Consider the following 23,526-nt stretch of genomic DNA (forward strand, 5'->3'; position numbering starts at 1 on the left):
TAAAAACTTTTTGCTTCAAAGGATACCATCAAAAAAATGAAAAGGTTAAGATAAAGGTGAAGAAAAAAGTGAAAAGGGCCCGGGTGCAGTGGCTCACACCTGTAATCCTAGCACTTTGGGAGGCCAGGCCAGGAGGACCACTTGAGGCCAGGAATTCGAGACCAGCCTGGGCGACAAAGTGAGACCTTGTCTCCACAAAAAAAAAAGAAAGTCCACAGAATGGAAGATAATATTTGTAAGTCATAAGGGAGTTTTATCTACAATATATAAACAACTCTTATCATCTCAATACGACAGGTAACTCAGTTTTTTAAATGAGCAAAGGATGTGAATAGACGCTTCTCCAAAGACACACAAATGGCCAAAAAGCACATGAAAACATGTTCAACATCATTAATTATTAGGAAATGCAAATCAAAACCATAGTAAGATACCATTGCATACCCACTAGGGTGGTTATAATTAAAAAAAAAAAAAAAAAAATCTATAGCGTCTATAGAGACAGGGTCTCTATCACCCAGGCTGTGTTTCATAGCACTCGGTTCACACCACCAGAGTAGTACATAATCCACCTGTTACACTTGGCTCTTTACTTGTCTGTACCCCTCAACCCTTCAGTAGACTGTGAGTTCCTTGGGTACATACAGGAAGTAAATTTAAACTTTAGCTGCCACTGGGTCTGACATCTAGGCATGTACTTATTAAATGTTTACTGAGCTAAAATCTGGCCACTGGTATTCCTTAACACAGGAGCTTGGGTTGGATAGAGATCAGAGATAATAATTTAGGAGCAGGCTGGGGCAATAGAAGAGGAAGCCAGGTCTCTAGAGCTGATGCATCTAAATTTCATTTTTAGCGAATTGAACAGAGGGATGTGAGGAAAGCCAGCTTGAAAGAAAAGAAGGAGAGGAATCAGAATGAGGCTTTACTCCAGGCCATCAAGGTGAGTTCTCAAACCTGAGGTTTTTATGGTCATGCTAAATCCACTAATCCTGTGAAGCTTGTTGGGAACCTTTCTTGGGATGCTTTACCTGAAGGAATTTGTTCATTTTCTTTCTACTTTGGTAAAGCAGTGTGACAGAGGAGACCAGGCTGTGGAGTCAGGCCACCCCAGTTCAGTCAGCTCTCTCACTCGTGTGCATGTGTTGGTCTCAGTAACATATACAGTTATCTCCACTTATCTGAGGCAGATGTGTTCCAGGATCCACAGCGATGCTTGAAATCTCAAATAGTACCAAACCTGATTGCCATCAGTCAGAACACATTTCTGTTTGTGTCTTCCACCTACAAATATTATGCCTTTTCCATCTTAGCTAAAGCACTTATCACACATTGTGGCCATGATTTTTGCAGTTTGAGGTACATCAGCAACAGCAAAACTAGCATTAATTTCTTTTTCCTTTTTCATAATTTCACAGATAGAAGGTTTCTCTTACCATAGATCTTAGCAACCTCAGCATACAATTTTTCTTTTAATTAAGCTGAGAAGTTTCACCTTTTTACTTAAAGGAGGTAGTTTATAGCTTCTGTTTGGCATATCCATATTGCCAGCATCGGTACTCTTATGCTTTGGGGTCCTTATTAAGTAAAATGAGTGTTACTTAATACAGAGACTATGATACCATGACAGTCAATCTCATCATTGAGATGGGTACTAACTCACAGGTGGGTATCATCTACAGCATGGATGTGCTGGACAAAGGAGCAGAGCCTGTGATTTCATCATCTGCTACTCAGAGCAGTGCATAATTTAAAACGTACAGGTTGTTTATTTCTGGAATTTTTCATTTCGTATTTTCAGACCATGGTTGACCACTGGCAACTGAAACTGCGGAAAGCAAAACCATGGATAAGGGGATGCTACTGTACTGAATACCTGCTTTGGGTTAAGTGTTATTTAATCTTCACAATGGCCTTCTGAGATAGGTTATCTTGCTTCTGTTTTGCTGGATAATAAAATAGTTTCAGAGAGGTAAAGAAACCTCACACAGCTCACATGTGTTAGAGCCAGGTCCTTGCTCTTAACCACTGGGTTATACTGCATCTTGAGAAAGTTTGACATTTTTGGATGTTGCTCCTATAACAACAACAACAGCAATAATAAAATCCTACCTTCCCTTTCTCTTTTCTGTATTTTGAAATGTATGTAGTCTGACCCAAATCTTGCTTTAACCTTGATACCTAGGGAGTCACCTGTTTGAGCTTGTTTGGTTTTCATGAAGGACGGAGTATCTGCTGGGAGATTATGGGATAGGTTTTTTTGTTGTCGTTGTTGTTTTTTTGTTTTTGTTTTTGTTTTTTTTTTGAGACAGAACGTTGCTCTGTCGCCCAGGCTAAAGTGCAGTGGTGTGATCTTGGCTCACTGCAACCTCTGCTTCCTGGGTTCAAGCAATTCTGCCTCAGTCTCCCGAGTAGCTGGGATTACAGGCACACACCACCATGCCCAGCTAATTTTTGTATTTTTAGTAGAGACGAGGTTTCACCATATTGGTCAGGCTGGTCTCGAACTCTTGACCTCAGGCAATCCACCTGTCTCGGCCTCGCAAGGTGCTGGGATTATAGGCGTGAGCCACCATGCCCGGCCGGGATAGGTTTTTTATTATTTGTTTAGTTAAATTATGCACCATTTATATTACTTGTTGACATTAAGAAACTTAACACTGCTAAAACATACTCCACTATTCCCTCCCCACAACAGTCTGTTTACATGTATTAACACATGAAACAGATTAGAATACTCCAGATTTTTCATCTAATTCTCATTCACAGTAAGGGATTTGTTCATTTTCTTAAATGTAGAATATGGGATGCCCAGACACCCAGATATTTGCATACACACTTTTTTTGTTTTTTTGGTTCTCTCCTTTAGTATAACCCTTCATCTCAAACTTAACATACATAAGAATTACTCTCAACAGTACACAGAGCCATGCATGCTGTATTTACTAATGGTTTAAGGGAGGAGTCAGCAAATTGCAGCCATTGGAACACAGCCCTGCCTATTTGTTTGTGTACTTACTACTTATGGCTGTTTTCACACTACAGTGGCAGAGTTGAGTAGTTTATTTTGACAGAGACCATTGTCCAGAACTCTTAAAATATTTCATATCTAATGCTTTAAGAAAAAGTTTGCTAACCTCCAATTTAGGGAATATCATCAAATCTAATTTTGGTTGCATGTCATTTCCCCTCATGTGCTAACCTTAGGAGCCCCTGCACGCTTACATAAGAGGTGACCCTACTATTTCAGACTCTTGCTTTATGCCCATGTCTGGGAGACAGTCAAGATTAAGTCAGTGCACAGTCTTTCTAATATTCCATGTCCCAGCTAAACTGAAACATTTGACATTTCTGTACAGGCTACCTTCTTGATCTTTTCTGTGCTTTTGCACAGGCCGCTCTTTGGAGTGGAATGCTCTTCCTCCCTTCTAAGTGCCCCTCCCTTCCAACTTCTCTGCTTTTCAAAGTCATTGTTCAAGGCCTAGCATATCTTAGTCACCTCCAGCCCCCAAGGCTGAATTAATTATTCCATCATCTGTGGTTCCCCAACTCCACTTCTTACCTTATATCATCATTATTTTCATAGCTGTCTCACCACTTGATATTGAGCAGAGGCTTGAGGGCAGGTAACCATGTCTAGGTCTCTGTGACACAGGGTCCAGCACAAGGTAGATGCCCAATGAAGGTGAGTTAAGTAAGTGGTACCTACTATGCGCCAGGCCTCAGGGATAATGAAGATGGATTGTGTGTAGCGTTGTCCCTCGGAGCTCCCATTGTTACGGTTTTTTTCTTTTTTTTTTTTGGTGTGTTAAAGATGTCCATGTTCATTCAGGGTATGGATGGGGAAAATTAAATTAAAAATAAAGTTAATTGTGCAGCCTGGACGATATAGTGAAACTCTAGTCTCTTCAAAAAATAAAAATAAATAAAAAATAAAAAAATTAGCCAAGTGTTATGGTTTCTTTACTTCAGTAAAATGGGTTTGCATCCTCCCACACAATAAGATGTGCATTATGTGTGTGTTTCTGTCTTTAACCCAGGCTAGGAATATCAGGCTCTCAGAAGCTGCCTGTGAGGATGAAGATTCACCCTCAGAAGGTCTAGGTGAGCTTTTCCTGGATGGACTCAGCTCTGAGAACCCCCATGGAGCCAGGCTGAGTCTAGATGACCAGGGCAGGCTGAGCTGGCCTGTGCTGTTTCTGTACCCAGAGTATGCCCAGTCGGACTTCATCTCTGCTTTTCATGAGGACTCCAGGTACTGACTTGCCCAGGAGCCCTCTACTTTTACTTGCATGCTGTCTCTTTTTGTGACAGGAGGGACAAGTGGATTTTTGGTTGAGAAGGGAAGATAATGGTTTAGAGGGTTTCACACAATCTGGTGTGAAATCTCTCTATCCTGTAGCTGACTGAACCTTGACTGACTAGGTTTGCAACAACAGACAAAAGTCTCATCATCGTACTGACTGGGCTAGTATGTGTAACACCACAGTATTGTGTTTGCCAAAGAGTGGTATACATCACTGGTGAAATATGAAGTCATTTTAGGTAATACATGCATAGCAACTTAAGTGAATATTAATTAGAAAAAAAATAGAGAGGCCGGGCGCTGTGGCTCATGCCTGTAATCTCAGCACTTTGGGAGACCGAGTCAGGCAGATTACTTAAGGCCAGGAGTTCGAGACCAGCCTGGCCAATATGGTGAAACCCAGTCTCTACTAAAAATACAAAAAATTAGCTGGGCGTCTGTAATCTCAGCTACTCAGGAGGCTGAGGCATGAGAATCACTTGAACCTGGGAGGTGGAGGTTGCAGTGAGCCAAGATCATGCCACTACACTCCAACCTGGGTGATAAAGCAAGACTTTGTCTCAAAAAAAAAAAAAAAAAAAATATATATATATATATATATATATGTATGTATGTATCTTGTGATTTCATAGGGTTAATGCATAGAATAAGTCTAATTGTAAGACAATTTTTTTTGTAATCTTTTTTGTTTTTGGAGACCAGGTCTCACTCTGTTGCCCAGGCTGGAGTCCAGTGGTGTGATTATGGTTCATCACAGCCTCCATCTCCCAGGCTCAGGTGATCCTCTTGCCTCAGCCTCTCAAGTAGCCGGAACCACAGGTGAATACCACCACATCTGGGTAATTTTTTAATTCTTTGGTAGACACAGAGTCTCTCTATGTTGCCCAGGTTTGTCTTGAACTCCTGGGCTCAAATGATCCTCCCACCTCGGCCTCCCAAAGTACTGGGATTACAGGCATGAGCCACTGCACCCGACCAGAAAGGTTTTTAACCCTGAATCTGTTTAAAGAAAATTATGTCGGCCGGGCGCGGTGGCTCAAGCCTGTAATCCCAGCACTTTGGGAGGCCGAGGCGGGTGGATCACGAGGTCAGGAGATCGAGACTATCCTGGCTAACATGGTGAAACCCCGTCTCTACTAAAAATACAAAAAACTAGCCGGGTGTGGTGGCGGGCGCCTGTAGTCTCAGCTACTTGGGAGGCTGAGGCGGGAGAATGGCGTGAACCCGGGAGGCGGAGCTTGCAGTGAGCCGAGATCACGCCACTGCACTCCAGCCTGGGAGACACAGCGAGACTCCGTCTCAAAAAAAAAAAAAAAAAAAAAAAAGAAAATTATGTCAGCTGGGCACGGTGGCTCACGCCTGTAATTCCAGCACTTTGGGAGGCCAAGACAGGAGGATCACTTGAGGCCAGGAGTTCAAGACCAGCCTGGCCAATATGGCAAAATCCCATGCCTACTAAAAATATAAAAAATTAGCCAGGCATAGTGGCACATGCCTGTAGTCCCAGCTGCCTGGGAGGCTGGGGCACGAGAATCGCTTGAACCTGGGAGGTGGAGGTTGCAGTGAGCAGAGATCGTGCCATTGTACTCCAGCCTGGGTGACAGAGCAAGACTTTGTCTCAAAAAAAAAAAGAAAAGAAAATCCTGTCAGTCAGGTGCAGGGCTCACACCTGTAATCCCAATACTTTGGGAGGCTGAGGCAGGAGGATCATTTGAGCCCAGGAGTTTGAGACCAGCCTGGGCAATATAGGAGACCCCCGTCTCCACAAGAAAAAGAAAAAAATTAGCCAGGCATAGTGGCATGTACCTGTAGTCCCAGCTATGCAGGCGGCTAAGTTAGAGGAATTGCTTGAGCCTGGAGGTCGAGGCTACAGTGAGCTATTATGCCACTGTAGTCTAGCCAGGGTGACAGAGTGAGACCCTGTCTCAAAAGAAAAAAAAATATGTCATAATAGGACAAGTGATACATATGCACATTTTGGGTATTGCTGTCAAATGGGTTAAGCCTGCATTTCATGTTTTATACATGCTAGATAACTTTGAATTAGTGTCTGGGGACTGATGTGGGAAAATTGGTCATGAGTTATTGATACCCAGAAAGTACACATTTTATCCTTAGGTTTATTGATCATCTAATGGTGATGTTTGGTGAAACACCCTCTTGGGACCTAGAGCAAAAATATTGCCCTGATAATTTGGAGGTAAGAGAAGTTTTATTTCGTTCCTCTATGGAATTAATTTTTTTTTTTTTTTTTTGCGGTGGGGGGGAAGGCTGGTAGAGGGAGGAGAAACTGACTGCTTTTTTTTTTTTGAAAATTATAGTAAAATATACATGACATAATATTTACCATTTTAACCATTTTTAGGTATATAGTTCAGTGGCATTAAGAACATTCACATTGTTGTGCAACTATCACCACCAGCCATCTCCAAAACTTTTTCATCATCCCAAATTGAAATTCTAAGTACTTCATATAAGTGGAATCATACAGTATTTGTCCTTTTATGTCTGGCTTATTTCACTTAACATCATGTCTTCAAGTTTCATACATATTGTAGCATGTGTCAGAATTTCCTTTTTTTTTAAATTTTTGAGACGGAGTCTCACTCTTTCACCCATGCTGGAGTGCAGTGGTCTGATCTTGGCTCACTGCAACCTCTGCCTCCCAGGTTCAAGCAATTCTCCTGCCTGAGCCTCCTGAGTAGCAGGGATTACAGGCACATGCCACCACACCCAGCTAAGTTTTGTATTTCTAGTAGAGATGGGGTTTCACCACATTGGCCAGGCTGGTCTCGAACTCCTGACCTCAAGTGATCCACTCATCTCGACCTTTCAAAGTGCTGGGATTACAGGTGTGAGCCACCACACCCAGCCAGAACTGTCTTCCTTTTTATTTGCTTTTATTTTTTGAGACAGAATCTTGCTCTGTCACCTAGGTTGGAGTGCAGTGGTGCAATCTCAGATATTGCAGCCTTGCCTCTAGGGTTCAAGTGATTTTCATGCCTCAGGCTCCAGGTAGCTGGGATTACAAGCATGTGCCACCATACCTGGCTAATTTTGTTTGTATTTTTAGTAGAGATGGGGTTTTGCTATGTTGGCCAGGCTGGTCTTGAACTCCTGGCCTCAAGTGATCCACCCTCCTTGGCTTCCTAAAGTGCTGGGATTACAGGCGTGAGCCACCATGCCCAGCCAGAATTTCTTTCCTTTTTAAGGCTGAATAACATTCCATTGTTGGGATTTTTTAAATAAAAAAATCACAATTTCCAGCATAAAGAATTTTCTTTTTCTAACATTTGAGAGTAGGATGCCAACTGATGTCCCATCACCCCTGAATACTTTAGTGTGCATTTCCTACACGAAAGGACATTTTTCTTTATAATACCCATATAGCTATCAAAGCAGGAAATTTACTTTAATTCACTGCTACCATCTAACCCTCCATTCGGGTTTCACAAATTCTTTATAGCAAAAGGGTTTTGTTCAGAATCACATACTGTATTTAGTCATCATGTAGCTTTAGTCTCCTTTGGTATGGAAGAGCTCCTCAGTCTTTCCTCCACTTTTTTTTTACTTAAAAAGTTTGCATTCATATTTTTGTGATCATGTGACTCAACTGCAGTACACTTTCTTGATCTTAACACCTTTGAAGATTACAGATCACTTATTTTGTGGAATGTCTGTCAGTATGGGTTTGTCTCATGTTTCCTTCTGACTAGATTTGGATTATACATATTTGTTTGTTTGTTTTGAGACAGAGTTTTACTCTTGTTGCCCAGGCTGAAGTGCAATGGTGCGATCTCGGCTCACTGCAGCCTCCGCCTCCAAGGTCCAAGCGATTCTCCTGCCTCAGCCTTCTGAGTAGCTGGCATTACAGGCATTTGCCACCATGCCCAGCTAATGTTTTGTATTTTTAATAGAGACGGGGTTTTGCCATGTTGGCCAGGCTGGTCTCAAACTCCTGACCTCAAATGATCTACCCGATTTGGTCCCCCCAAAGTGCTAGGATTTCAGGCATGAGCCACCGCCCCTGGCCTGGATTATGCATATTTGGCTGGAATGTTACAGAAGTGATGCTGTATTCTCATTGCACCTATCAGGTGGTATGTGATCTCTCTTTGTCCCATTACTCATGATGTTCTCTCTGATCACCTGATTGAGGTGGGGTCTGCCAGCCTTTTCCACTGTACAGTTACTTTTTCTTTATGATTGATAAGTGTTTTATAGGGAGATGCTTTGAAATGGTGTAAATATCTCATTGCTTGTCAGACATTCTACATATTTATTTATTTGGTGGATTTATAGTTTACTGTTTGATTTAGTGAATTTTAATCTGTTACTATGATTGTTTCTTTTATGCTCAGAATATCCCAGATTTGGCCAGTGGGAATCTCTTCAAATTTGTTTCTGTGTCCTTTTGACTGTTGTCTATTTTTAAAGTGGTTGCTACACAGGATGTTCTAGGTTCAAATTGTGCTTTCCTTGCCCCAGCTCTGGAATCAGCTATTTTTTCCCAAGGAGCCCTGGTTCTTTCTAGTGAAGAATGGTATTTAGAAGCCGAGATCTCTGTGCAATAAGTGTATTGATTAATACAGTGGGGGTAGACAGGCAAGCTTACTGCCTCAATGCTTTCTCAGTGCCTCAACTGAGGTGTATGTGTGTGTGTGTGTGTGTGTGTGTGTGAAACCATGATGTCTCATTGGTATCTCCAACTCTAATCCAACATCCACAGGATTTTTTCTCCCTTTCTACATATGTAACAATGACTTTCTTCTTCTTTTTTCTTTTTCTTTTTTTTTTTTTTATCTTCTGTTACTGGTAGAGATGGGATTTCACCATGTGGGCCAGGCTGGTCTTGAACTTCTGACCTCAAGTGATCCACTCATCTCAGCCTTTCAAAGTGCTGGGATTACAGGTGTGAGCCACCACACCACAGCCTGGCTGTGTTGCCCAGGCTGGAGTGCAGTGGTGAGATCTTGGCTCACTGCAGCCTCAACCTCCTGAGCTCAAACGATCCTCCCACCTCAGCCTCCCAAGTAGCTGGGACCATAGGCGTTTGCCACCGTGCCCAACTAATTTTTGTATTTTTAGTAGAGACGGGGTTTCACCATGTTGCCCAGGCTGATCTTGAACTCCTGGACTCAAGTGATCTACCTGCCTCAGCCTCCCAAAGTGCTCAGATTACAGGCATGAGTCACCATGCCTGGCCTGACTTTATTATTTTTAATATAGTTATTTGTTTGATCAGTTCCCCTCTTGTCATCACTGCTGGCCTCTCTCCTATGTGGAGCCTTCCTCACCCTACTTGGACTCTTGACTCCACATGTTAGGCTACTGCCCCCATGTGGGTGCCTTCCTCACCCTGCACAGACTCTGACATCCTGCACTGCTCAACGACCCTACATGGACACCCTCCTCATCCTGCTTGGGCTCCCCCACAGCAGGCCACCCCCTGCCATGAGTGGTCACCCTCCTTACCCTAGTTGGGCCTGTATACTCCATCCATATTAGTTGTCCCCATGCATGGATACCCCCTTTTCACCCCACATGGCCTCTGACACCCCACCTTGGACAGCCATCTTACAAGGGAGCACTTCTTCCCCTGCTCAGGCCTGCTGGCCCCCAGCATGGATACCCTTCTCCACTGGTCCTGCTCTGACACCCTCGGTAGCTTCCTATGCAGATGTCTTCCTCACCCTGCTTGGGCTTTGACATGCTGCACAGACATCCTTCTCACCTTCCTCAGGCTCTTTCCTGCTCTGAGCCACCATAGCTTTCTCCTCCACATACCTGATGGCTTTAGTCTGAATTGTTAGGGAAAGGAGGGCTACATAGGCCTGGTCCTGAGTCTTAACTCTTATGTCTACTAGCCAGGTAGTGTTGGCAAGTTGTTCTCCTTCTCTGAGCCTTGATTCTGTCTTTGGAAGATGGAACTGATAATAGCCTCTCTTACAGTGGCATGGCGGGGACTAAATGCAAAGTACCCAGCTACACAACCATATAAAGGAGACATTCAACTGCTAACAGTTGCCATCTTTTAAATTTTCCCTGGGCTTAGCCTTAACTGAGGCTGCCAAAGCGCTTTATCTCTGACTCTTGCCCTTCTGTTAATCTTGCAGGTCTACTTTGAAGATGAGGACAGGGCAGAACTATACCAGGTGCCTGCCAAGAGCACCTTGCTGCAGGTTTTACAGCACCACAGGTGAGTTACCTCATGGCACTGAGTAGACTGAGAAAGATGCTCAGTGTATTAGTCCATTTTCACACTGCTGATAAAGACATACCTGAGACTGGGCAATTTACAAAGAAAAGAGGTTTAACAGAGAACTCATAGTTCCACATGGCTGGGGAAGCCTCACAATCATGGCAGAAGGCAAGGAGGAGCAAGTCACCTCTTACGTGGATGGCGGCAGGCAAAGAGAGAGAGCTTGTGCAGGAAAACTCCCTTTTTTTTGAGACAGAGTTTCGCTCTTGTTGTCCAGGCTGGAGTGCAATGGCGCGATCTCGGCTCACTGCAACCTCCATCTCCTGGGTTCAAGCGATTCTCCTGCCTCAGGGCCTCCTGAGTAGTTGGGATTACAGGCGCCTGCCACTACGCCTGGCTAATTTTTGTATTTTTAGTAGAGACAGGGTTTCACCATGTTGGCCAGGCTGGTCTCGAACTCCTGACCTCAGGTAATCCACCTGCCTCAGCCTCCTAAAGTGCTGGGATTACAGGCATGAGCCACTGCTCCCGGTCAAGAACTTCCATTTTTAAAAGCATCAGATCTCGTGAGACTTAGTCGCTATCACAAGAACAGCACAGGAAAGACATACCCCCATGATTCAGTCATCTCCCACGGGGTCCCTTCCACAACACATGGGAATCATGGAAGCTACAAGATGAGATTTGGGTGGGGATACAGAGCCAAACCGTATCACTCAGGCACCATCCCAGGAGTACAGCCAGGTTCTGATTCCGCTGCTGATTGATTGCCTCATACTCCCCTCCTTTCTGCCCTGAGCACAGAGCTGTATGAGACAGCAGCCATGGAGTCTACCCTGGCCCATTAAACTTAGCCATTAGTCAAACATACTCTAGTGTGATGATAGCCCACTGCACCACAGCCATAACACTCCAGACCAGAGGAGATAAATGGGGCTGGTCTGAGAATGGAAAAGCTGCCTCGCTTTTGTACATGAAGGCTGCTAGGGTGGCCTTCTTTCTTTTTTTTTTTTTTTTTTTTTGAGACAGCATCTCGCTCTGTCACCCAGGCTGGAGCGCGGTGGCGCGATCTTGGCTCACTGCAACCTCCACCTCCCCAGGTTGAAGCGATTCTCCTGCCTTAGCTTCCTGAGTAGCTGGGTTTACAGGGACCCACCACCATGCCTGGCTAAGTTTTGTATTTTTAATAGAGACGGGGTTTCACCATTGTCCAGGCTGGTCTCAAACTCCTGACCTCCGGTGATCCACTCACCTCGGTCTTCCAAAGTGCTGGGATTATAGGCGTGAGCCATCGCACCCGGCCAGCCTTCCATTTCCTGATTGTACCTATACCTATGTCTCCTGATGCTCTTTCTTTCTTTTGTTTGCTTTTTCTTATTTTTAATTTTTTTTTAAAATAGAGACAGGGTTTTACCATGTTGGCCAGGCTGGTCTTGAACTCCTGGGCTCAAGCAATCCACCTGCCTCAGCCTCCCAAAGTGCTGAGCCACCACACCCAATTTAATTTTTTTTTTTTTTGAGATAGAGCTTCACTCTCTCACCCAGGCTAGAGTGCAGTGGCATGGTCTTAGCTTACTGCAGTCTCTACCTCCTGGGTTCAGGCAGTTCTCCTGCCTCAGCCTCCCGAGTAGCTGGGACTACAGGCATGCACCACCAAGCCCGGCTAATTTTTGTATTTTTAGTAGAGATGGGGTTTCACCATGTTGGCCAGGGTGGTCTCAAACTCCTGACCTCAAGGCATCCACCTGCCTCAGCCTCCCAAAGTGCTGAGATTACAGATGTGAGCCACCACACCCAGCCCCCAAAATTTTTTAAAAATTATTTTTATGATAGAGATGAGGTGTCTTCTCCAGGATGATCTTGAACTCCTGGGCTCAAGCAGTCCTCCTGCCTCACTCTCCCAAGTAGCCGGGATATTGAGTGCATGCCACTGTCCTGGCTCCTGATACTGTCATGTGAACAGAGCATTGGCTCTTGAAGTCAGACCCATCATCATTGACTGGCTGCGTGACTCTGAGCACACGCTGCCTCTAGGACTGCCGCCTCATCTCTGGAACGGAGTCATACATGCTTACACATTTCTCAGGTATTTGAGAGCCAATGGGAGGATAGGAGTTGAAGTGCTGTTGTGAACTGCACAGGGCAGTCCTGCTGTAGGAGGGCATCTTTGTCATTAGCAGTGGCAGCAAGATGGATTTGGCAGTTGTCTCAGAGAAGCTGTGAGGTGTTCCTGGGCTATAAGGGAGTGCCCTCAGCAGATTTGCAAATTGACTCTTGGACTACTTTTCCTTAAGCTTTGACCAAAGCAAAGAAGAGAAAAGCAGATGCTTTTGCACTTAAGCTAAAAGAGCCCAATGTATTAGTGTAAAGAGAATGGTTGGATGTGGTAGGAAATGAGGCTAGAAAGCTAAGTTAGGGTCATACATCTGGACGCGGTGGCTCACGCCTGTAATCCCAGCACTTTGGGAGGCCAAGGCAGGTGGATCATGAGGTCAGGAGATTGAGAACATCCTGGCTAACATGGTGAAACCCCGTCTCTACTAAAAAAAAAAAAATATATTAGCCGGGCGTGGTGGTGGGTGCCTGTAGTCCCAGTTCAGGCCACTCTCCTGAACACGGGAGGGAGAGCTTGCAGTGAGCTGAGATTGCACCACTGCACTCCAGCCTGGGCGACAGAGTGAGACTCTGACTCAAAAAAAAAAAAAAAGGAAAGCTAAGTTAGGGCCATACAGGAAGGCCTGAATGCCCTGCTAAGGAGCGTAAACTTTATCCTGATTGTGGTGTACACCAGGGTTGATTTTTTAAAATTAAGAAGATTTTAAAAGATGTACACAATAGGCTGGGTACAGTGGCTCACACCTATAATTCCAGCATTTTGGGAGGCTAAGGCATGAGGATCACCTGAGCTCAGGAGATCATCCTGAGAAACATAGCGAGATCCTGTCTCCACAAAAAAAATGTTTATGGTGTTGTGCACCATAAACGTAGTCCTAGCTATTTGGGAGGCTGAGGCAGGAAGATTGCTTGAGCCCAGCATTTCAAGGCTGCAGTGAGCTATGATCACACCACTGCACTCCAGCCTGGGTGAGAGTGAGACCCCATCCTCCCACCACACAAAAAAATTACAGAGTAATGTAAAGATTTGAAGTGTACTGTCCAGTGGCGAGGCCTGAAGTAGGAGGAGGTGGATTAGAAAGAGGTTTAGGAGGCAGATTGGATGGGAGCTGGTGTAGTGTTGAGTGATGTGATAGAGGTGTCCAGCTGGTCTTAATGCTTTGGCTTTGGCTTGGTAGGCAGGAAGGAAAGGTTTTTCCAGATCTAATTGATACCTTTGGTGGTGTTTTACTGTGGTCCCAAATCTCTCTTCTTCTAGTTTGTAGATACATTTTTAGCTGCTCATTTTCTCAGTTGTTAGCAAATTACCCAGAATTCTTTAAAGGCCTGAGTTCTGTCCTACACCAGAGGAGAAATCTAAGTAGAAAGCAGAATGATGCTTGGAGGAAACCAGATTCATGCTTCTCAGAAAATGTAAATGCTGTTGGAAGTTACTACCTTTAAAATTATTACCATAGGCAAGAGCCTACCCAGGACTGGTTTCTGGCAACTTCAGACCCTAAACTGGGTGGAGCTACGAAATAGGCCCTCTGTCCCAAAGCAGGCACACTGAGTAATGCAACGCCGCTATCCCCGGGAGGCCAAAGCCCTCCCTGCCTCTCCAGCCTGCCTCACTCCTTTTGCTTTGTGCCCTAGCCACAGCAAACGTTCGGGTTACTTGCGCCTCCTGGCTTTTGCTCCCCAACCCCCATCACCACTCCTTCCCCAAATTAAAGCCAAGTTCAGACATGGCATCTTCCAGGAAGCCTTTTTTGATTCCCTTCCTCATAGAGGGAACCGTGCTTCCTTGGGATAATACTGTGCCTCACAAATGCTTCTGCAGTTGTACCTTGCTGTCATTAATTGGTTCCTCATCTCCTTCCCCTCCAGGACTGAATTTGAGAACAAAGATGATGATGTGTGGGTGTTTGTTTTTTAATCTCTGTGTTTTCAGCATAGGGCCTGGCTTACCACTGAATGTTGAATGAATGAATGAATGAAACCATGCTTTATAGTTTTATTTCATATTTAGCCACAGACATGCATGATGCCAGAGGACTGGCCTAAAGGTTCTGGCAAGGTTGTAAGGATGAGAATGTCATGCTAATTTGCCAGATTTATGAACAACCAAATAACTGTGCTAAACTTGCATTTTCATGTTGACTCCCATCCAAAGGCTCACCTTGAATGTTGTTAGGAAGGTGCATGGATGGTTAAGATTGTAATTAAATTAACACCCTCTCTTTTGTTGTGTTCACGGCAGGTACTTTGTAAAAGCCCTGACACCAGCATTTTTGGTCTGTGTAGGATCTTCTCCTTTTTGCAAGAATTATCTCCGGGGGAGAAAGGTGTACCAGATACGATGACCGAGCCAGGGCCCCTGGATCTCCTCCCTCACCCTCCTCTGCTGGGAACCTAGCACACCTGAATCAGCTGGACATACTGCTGGAGTCCAGTGCTTTATTTCTGTCACCCTGGGGATAGTCCTTCCTAGCATCATGGTAGGGGAGGAGCCGCTGGATTCCCCAGACTGCCGCCTCTCTGGCTGGTCTTCACTTTCCTCAGTTGATGTAAAACTCTGTGCCTTGGCCATGATGTCCTTGGACTCCATCTCTCAAGGGACCATCTGCCGCAGTTACCACAGCAACTGACCTGAGCAGCACCCTGGTCTGTGGAGATGGACTTAGGATCCAGTGACACGATTCTGAACTTCTGTGGAGTTTGACACCTTAGAGAAGCTACCCCTCAAACTGCACATATACACACAAACAATGCATAGAATTCCAAGGCTTTAAAGCTGAGAGACCCTGGCCTCAAGGTACTTCACGAGCACAGAGGGGAGCCATGTGGGGTTGCTGCAGATGCCTTGAGGTGAAATGAGGGCAGGAAAGCCACATCTTGCTCAGCATTTATAAAGATCATGTAAACTGAGATCCTTGGTACCCTAAAAAGATTGCCAGTTTTCTTCATCTTTGTCATATGGAGGACTGTGACAGACTTGGACAGTGGCCTCTGAGTTGTTCTGCAGTTTTAACATTTTAGGATTTTGTCTTTTAAACTGGAAAACCTTCTAGCATGTTGGGTGGTATAGGGTATATTTTTGTCTGCAGCTGTTTGTTGCCCCATTCCTAAAAGGAGTTTATCCATCCTCACCTGTAGCTGTGTGACTTCCTGCAGTGCCCCCACCCCATCCCCCCGGGAGAGTGTACTTCCCTGCTTCCGATGTAGAGGGATATTCGCAGGCATGAGCTGTCCTGTGTCTGACAGAAGCCTGAAGAGTCATGTGTGGTTGGCCCATGCTCTTCCCTCTGCCGTAAGAACACGTTTCCCACAGAGGAGCCATTCCATGGAGCCGAGCTACAGCAGCTGGCCTGCAGCCACTGAGTGTCACAGGAATGAGAGAGCAGTGTTTGCTGTAGTAAGCAGTGAGATTTGGGGGTTGGTTGTTACTATAGCAGAGCTAATGCATCAGTAAACTGAAACCAGCTGCTGTCCTTAAAGTGGACTAATTTGAGGCTGGGTGCGGTGGCTCATGCCTGTAATCCCAACACTTTGGGAGGTGGAGGCAGGTGGATCATCTGAGGTCAGGAGTTAGAGACCAGCCTGGCCAACATAGCAAACCCCATCTCGACTAAAATACAAAAATTAGCCAGGTGTGGTGGCAGGTGTCTGTAATCCCAGGCGTCTGTAATCCCAGCTGCTCGGGAGGCTGAGGCAGGAGAATCACTTGAACCCAGGAGGCAGAGGTTGCAGTGAGCTGAGATCGCGCCATTGCACTCCAGCCTGGGCGACAAGAGCAAAACTCTGTCTCAAAAACAAACAAACAAAAAAGTGGACTAATTTGAAGTTTTGCATAGTGTGCCTCACTGTTTTTGAAAGGAAATTGGCTGTGGAATATTTACAAAGAACCATGCAGCTTCCAGGTGCCGGTCCCTGTCTGTGGCTTGTGGCCAGGAAGCTGAAGTTCAGCCTCCTTCCTATGCCTGGTTTTGGCCACTTAAGTAAGGACCTGGGGACCACTTGAGGGCCTGGTTTTGGTAACTTAAGGGCCTGAGGACCAGGAGGCTGATGGACATGAGGTCCTCTGTGCACTCTCTGCTATTAGACCTAGGAGAGACTGAGAAAGTAATTTTAGGGATTGTTAGCACATAGGGATGGGAAAAGGAGAGATCTCTGCCCCTGCTGAGACCTGATCCTGTATTCAAGTGCTGTTAGCCACATGGGAACCTGGAATCTTGACCCTGCCCTGACCCATCATGGGGGTCACCTGACATTCCTTCTCTCTGAACATCTGTCAAATGGAGAGGGGACATGAAGGACTGAATGTTTGCTGTGTTCTTTCTGCAACCCTTTTTCATCCCCATCCCTGACATGGGAAACAGAGCCTGGCCCCTTATGGCCAAGACCTAGTGGGCAGTCCTTGCAGAAAAGCCAGAGGGGATGGGGCCTGGGACACCACTGTGTTGTGGACACGTGAGGTCCATGGTACGTCTACAGCTAGGGAGAAGCCTTTGTGGTTAAAAATGGGCCTACCGTGAACCCTAGGTCAGTTGGGAAAGTGGATGCCAGCCTCCTCACTGACCTCAAGTAGACAAGCAGTTTACATGGCCCAGCTGTGTGGCCTGGAGCAAGCTCTGTCGCATTATGTGCGTCTACCCCGGCTGTGTTACAGAGAGGGTTGGAGAGATCCCTGAGACCCCCTGCAATTCTGCATTCTGGGTTTAGGAACCTTGAATGTGGATTTGAGGCCTTTTCAGCACAGCAGGCTTGCCAAGGGAGCCCCCTCCCCCAGCAGGGCCAGAGGCTCACTTGGGAGACAGCCACGTGGGACCAGAGTGTGGAGAGGTGCATGGCCAGGTAGTACAGGCTCAGGCCGTTACAGGTGCAGCCCAGGTTGCAGAGAGGAGAGGCGATGGTAGTGGGATCCAGCTGCAGAGGTCCTGGTAGCAAGGCTTGGTAACGAGTGTAGGACTTCCTGGAGAAGGGGCCAATGTTGTGGCCCAGGCCATAGCTCTATTCATTGAGATGCATGTCACCCATGATGTCTGATGTTATCTGCCCAAACCACTGGGCACTCAACATGGCCATGGCCACACACACAAACAAAAAAGATGACCGGTGAAAGCATGACAGGAGAGAAAAGGTTAGGGCACGATCCTCCTGCTGTGGTCTCCCACCATGACAGGCACCTTGGGTGAGTTTTGTAACCTCTCTGAGCCCCAGAATCTTTTGCCAAATGATGTTAATAATAATAGCTGCACTCAGTATTACTGACAGTGAAATGCTCCTGTCTGTCCTCCATCAGGAAGCACAGGGAGCAGCAACTCAAGACACTGCAAGTGAAAAGGCTTTGCCGCAGGCTGCAGGGCATAATTCCATAAGATGGCCTCCTTGCCCTGTTTATGACCGCTGGAATCAGGGACACCTCCAGTCCATCGGGTACCAACGGTACTCTAACTCTTGGGCAGAACTGTCTCCCCACCTGCTGCTGTGGAGGTTGTTGGATATTTCCGGCCACACCAGGCTGGGGAGACCTGTTTGCTTCTGTCATTTGGTCTCAAGCCTCACTGAGGCTGGCCCTGGGTCAGCTCCCAACCTGGGCCCTGCCCTTGAGGAGCTCCCAGGCCATCAGGGAGAGTGATTTGGAAACTAACCAGTATGAAATGAGGGTGCACAAAGGGGGCCCAAGCAGAATGATTTAGCTGAGCAGAGGTAGGAGTGACTGATCCTGATGGGATGTGGGGGAGCTTAGAAAAGGCTTCCCAGAGGTGACCCGAACTGGAGCTCAGGGATGAAGAGGCCCAAGCTGATCATTCCTGGCAGAGGGCTTCGCACAGGCAAGGACATGGAAGCCTTTCCTTGATCCTCTGCTCTCCCCAGGTATGGCTCCCCACATCTACATGCACTCGCAGGACTTCCTACCCCTTTGCCCCACCAGACTGAGCTCCTTGAGGACCAGGCCTGCATCTGGTGCCTGTACTCCCAGTACACCTCAGAGCCGGGCACAGAGGTGCTCCAAGAATGTGGTGGTGCCTCACTGGCATGTTTGAGGACTAGTGAGTGTGATAATGCTGGAGCAAAGAAGAGATGGGCCAGTGGCAGGAGGTGTAGCCTTCCTTGATCATGGGCCCAGGTGTGTGTTCCATACACCCTGGGCAGCCATGGATGCATTTGGCTCAGGGAGTGGTATGTCCAAAGGTGTTTTCCAAAGCTCTGTCTGGCAGCCAGAGTACAGGCAGGGCCAGGAGGGCGAAGGGCCTGCATACCTGGGTGGCCTCCTCGTCGAGCTCCCTTGGCTGGCACATGACAAAACATTAGGTTGCAGAAGGCTCACAGAGCCGATGTGGAAGAAGGGGAAGAGCCTGCTCCGGATGGAGCTGAGTTCGCCAAGGTAAGCTGCTTTCCCAAAAAGGCCGTGGGACATGGTACATGCAGGATCAGTGGCTAGAAGTGACTGGTGGGCCCAGGGCCCCTCTTTACCCTCCCCCCAGGGCCCACTGACATCCGGGATCTGTGGATGTTGACACTCTAAGGCAGTTGGAATATAATAGTTCACAAACTCTCAAACCCAAAGGCCAAGGTTCAAAGCCCAGTTCTGCCACTTAATAGCCGTGTGACTCTGGGCAAGTTTCGTAACCACCTTGTGCCTCAGTTTCCTTATATATAAGGAAATTTAATAATATATTTTCAGAGGATTGTTCTGAGGATTAAATGGCTGGCACCTGGCACACAGTAGGTGCTTAGTAAGCATTAGTTGTTATGGGCACCAGGCACTCTATTGCAGGGGTCCCCAACCCCTGGGCCGTGGACTGGTACCAGTTCATGTCCTGTTAGGAACCAGGCCGCACAGCAGTTGAGTGGTGGGCAGAAAAGCATTACTGCCCGAGCTCCACCTCCTTTCAGGTCAGTGGCGTCATTAAATTCTCATAGGAGCGCGAACCCTGTTGTGAAGTGCACACACACGGGATCTAGGTTGCGCGCTGCTTATGAGAATCTAATGCCTGATGATCTGAGGTGAAACGGTTTCATCCCAAAACCATCTTCCTCCCCTGTCCTGTGGAAAAATGGTCTTCCACCAAACTGATCCCTGGTGCCAAAAAGGTTGGGGACCGCTGCTGTATAGGACAACTCTTTGCCTAGGACAATTCTCCCCTGACTTGACCCCAGATGAGGAACTGCCATGGCTCTAAGGCCCCATGAAGGGGGGGCCTCTCCACAAGTGGACTCAGCCCTCAGAGGCATCTCCCGAAATTCTGGATTCCAGAGGCATAGTCAGACTGAAAAGGATCCTGCCTCTTTTATTTTTATTTTAAAAATTTTTAGAAAGATTTTTTTTATAGTGATGAAGTCTTGCTCTGTTGCCCAGGCTGGTCTCAAACTCCTAGTCTCAAGTGATCCTCCCACCTCAGCCTCCCAAGGCGTTGGGGTTACAGGCGTGAGCCACTAACCTGTACTTCCCTGTTTTAGAGTGTCCTGGATAGAAGGCAGGAGCCCTAGGACCTGCTGATAGGGCCAGCGCCCAGGGACTGCCTAATCCTAGCAAGTCCCTGCCCTCCCTGGGTCTTGGTTTTTCTATCTAAAAAATGGGAACAATATACTAGATCCTGTAAGGCTTATTATTCCTTTTAAATAGCATGTAGCATAAGTCCTCACCAGAAAGGTAGTGTTCTGTTCCACAGACAGCATGGGTTGTGGTTTTTTGTTTGTTTGTTTTGTTTTTTTTTCTATTCCTTTGTATGAGAGACAGCATGGTTCTTGATATCCAACAGATACTGGTTTGAACTCTGGCTCTGCTACCTAAAGGCTGTGCGCATGTCACTTAATCACCCTGAGCCTCAATTTGATCATCTGTAAATCTGGGCAAAAGTACTGCCGAATATGGGGGGTTAAGGAGTGCTGCAATGCCTCCAGGTGTTGCAGTCTATTCAGTACCTTTGCTTAATGCCTGGCATGCGATAAGTAGTGCTCAACAACCCTAGGAACCCAGCCAAAGTCATGGGCTGGACGAGTCCCTTCCCTGAGACATGCCTGAAAGAAATATCAACCAGATCTGCATGCCCAGAAGGTGGCAAGGAAAACCAGATGCAAGGTCTTGATGACGTCTGCAGGCTCCCTGTCCAAGGGCATGGCAACTGCCACCAGCAGTCTCTCCATAGGTACTCCTGCTGCTTTAAAGGCCCAGAATGAGCCCTACAGCTGAATCCTCAGCGAATGGGGTGAGGGGCCGCCTCTGCCACCTAACAGCAGTCCACCCACATACCCTGGCTCTGCCCAAACCTTGGCCTCCCCAGGCTTTCTCCCAACTGCCCACATCAACCTGATTACAGTTCCTCTAACACACCAGATGCTTCATATGTCCATGCCTTTGCTCCAGTTCCCTCTACTTGGAATGTCCTTCCCCTGCCTGGTCTACCGCCAAAAACCTACCTATTTTAAGAGAAGTCCAAAGGGCACCTTCACTAGGACGTTTCCCCTGTCAGCAGGGAGCTGGCCCTCCCTGATGTGCATGCACACACTCCCATCCTCACCCTCCATCTGTCCTGCCCCTGTAATACTGCATGGCACCCAGATGTCCAGGTGTCTGCCTCCCCTTCCAGCAGGTGAGTGCTCAGCGGGCAGGGGCCAGATAGGGATTCATCTGAGTGCCCAGTGCCTGACACGTGGTGGAAGCTCCATGCGTGTGAGTGTGCTGAGTAGATGGATGGATGAATCAACGAAGGAACTAATGAATGAAAGAGTAAAATAGGCCAGTGCCCTGTTCCCAGGCCCCCACTTGCATACACAAGCATCAGCAACAGCATTCCCAGGCTCAAGCCCAACGTGACCACCTTACATCTCCTCTAAGGAGACTCTCGGCCTCCCAGCCCATGGGCTCTGCCTTTTTTGGCCTCTGCTATCCATCTATTCTGGTTGCCAGGACTTTGGACCCAGCACAGACTGGGGAGCCCTGGGCGGGGAGTTGAGGTTGTGTGGCTGCACCTGGCATTCTGGTTCCGCCCACAGCACAGGGCTTCCCTCCGCCCTAAGTCCACGGAGGGAAGGACTAGAACTGGGCCAGTTCAAGCTCGGCTGGCTCGAGCGCAGTGCAGGAGGGTCCTGTTACTTATGGCAGCCGCGAAGCCTAGGCCCTGCTGCGGCGGTGTGTTTCCAGGAGCCAGGGTGAGCCAGGTGAAGGGCCCTGGGGGCTTCCCTTCCTCTGGGGGCTGGCAGGACAAGGAGCAAGGCCAATGCTCCCTGCAGGTGATGTGGGCCTCCCCCGCCACCGTACCCATGCCTGGGACTCTGGCAGAGCCAACCTCCCCTGCCTCATCGATGAGGACCAGGCTAAGGCACCTGCACTCACATCTGCACACCTGACCACAGGGCAGAACCTCTTGTACCCGCCATCCCTGGAGTTGAGTGCCGCCCTTCCTTCTCAGGGCCAGGGGTCTGTGATGGAGGTGGGACCACCTGACTTCTGTCTGGTTACCTCTATGGATTTGGGGTGGCAGCTGAAGAAGTGGGTATGGGGAAAAAAAACCCTGAAATATACTGCAGGCAGGAAAGGAAAGGCGCTGTTCACATTGAATTCTGGAACCGAGCTAACCGCTGTACCTGGATTATCTTATTTAATCCCAACGGCCACCCTCTCAGGTCCGTTATCCACTTTTATAAATAAGGACATGGAGGCACACAGTCACCCCACTAATGAGTGCCAAGCCAGGAATTGAACCCAAGCACCTCACTCCAGAGCCTGCCTGCCTCCTCTTTTGTGTTCTCTATTCCGTTTGCTTTACAAACATTTATGTGACACCTGCCATGAGCAGAGCATCGAGGCTGAAGTGCATCAGGCAGCCTCTACCTTCAAGGTTATGCTGTTAAATGGATGCAATAAATCTAATGGTCTGGGAACTGCTCCAATGAAAAGAAATACAGCCACAACAAGTAAGTCTGTCATCAGCCCTGCTCTGAGCCGCCAGTGACTCTCCCTTCCCTCATCAGCGCTCTTGGTGTGGCATTCAAGGCCGTTCAGGATCTGGGCCCTCACCACCTCTACAGCTCCCACTCTCTGACCTCCTTAGCCCGGCCATCCTGAATGGTTCAGCTATGGGGCAGGAGGGTGCAGTGGCTGAGTATTGATTGGCTGTGGAGCCAGGCGCCTGCATCCCAATTCCAGCCTCACAGCTTACTAGCTGGAGGAGGCCTTGGGCACTTTGCTTAGGTGCTCTGTGCCTCAGTTTCCTCATCTGCAACATGAGCAGGATAACAGCACCTACCTCATACAGGCGCTATGCGAATTAGATGCATTAATCTACATGAAGCATGTGGAACACAGCTTGCCTCAAAGTACGTGTTCAATCTATGACATTGTTATTTTCTATTCCCTAACTTGTCATGCTCTCTGAGCTTTGGGCCTTTGTGCATCCTGTTCTCTCTGCCTGGACCATTCTTCCTTCCACTTGTTCCCCTCCTTCCACCCCCAACTGTTCCTCCCTTCACTAACGCGTAGCCTTCAATCAGGCCCAACTGCCTCCTTCAGGAAGCTCTCCCTGTCTCCTTATCCCACATGTCCCCATGGCACCTGCACCGCGGTGCATTTTTAATTGTTTACTTCATGGTTCCCACTCTGTAAACTGAGTCAGGGACCCTGAGCTGTGCACTTTCATAATGCCAGGGCCTAGTACTGCACCTGCTCAGCACATAGTAGATGCACAACAAATTATTACCGGCTGACGATATAGAGCAAGGAGTGATTAATTCTGAATAGATCAGGGATGGAAGCCACCACATACGATGGACTTGGGTCATGAAGTTGAAGAAGGAATTGGGGGGTGGGGTTAGGTGGGAGGGCCTTCTGGCATATTCCAGGGGTAGTGCCTGTGCTGGCCTGGCTCAGTAACGGCAGCTGCCACCTCCTGAGCACTTAGGATATGCCAGGCAACAT

The 23,526-nt window shown here is 47.3% G+C and overlaps 1 protein-coding gene across 2 annotated transcripts in view; it reads left to right on the top strand.

The window, feature by feature from the left end:
- The window catches only part of TTC4 (tetratricopeptide repeat domain 4), a 28,802-nt gene extending 12,700 nt beyond the window's left edge, over positions 1–16,102 (top strand). For both annotated transcript variants that reach the window (XM_031669193.1, XM_017961744.3), the window contains exons 6-10: positions 857–943; positions 4,041–4,255; positions 6,425–6,506; positions 10,423–10,505; positions 14,866–16,102. In XM_031669193.1, coding sequence (XP_031525053.1) covers positions 857–943; positions 4,041–4,255; positions 6,425–6,506; positions 10,423–10,505; positions 14,866–14,968 — 570 coding nt within the window. In that variant the 3' untranslated portion in view covers positions 14,969–16,102. The remainder of the gene's footprint in view (positions 1–856; positions 944–4,040; positions 4,256–6,424; positions 6,507–10,422; positions 10,506–14,865) is intronic.
- The last annotated feature ends 7,424 nt before the right edge of the window (positions 16,103–23,526 follow it).

This window comes from Papio anubis, chromosome 1, assembly GCF_008728515.1.
Source record: "Papio anubis isolate 15944 chromosome 1, Panubis1.0, whole genome shotgun sequence".
In the NCBI taxonomy this organism is placed as follows: Eukaryota; Metazoa; Chordata; class Mammalia; order Primates; family Cercopithecidae; genus Papio; species Papio anubis.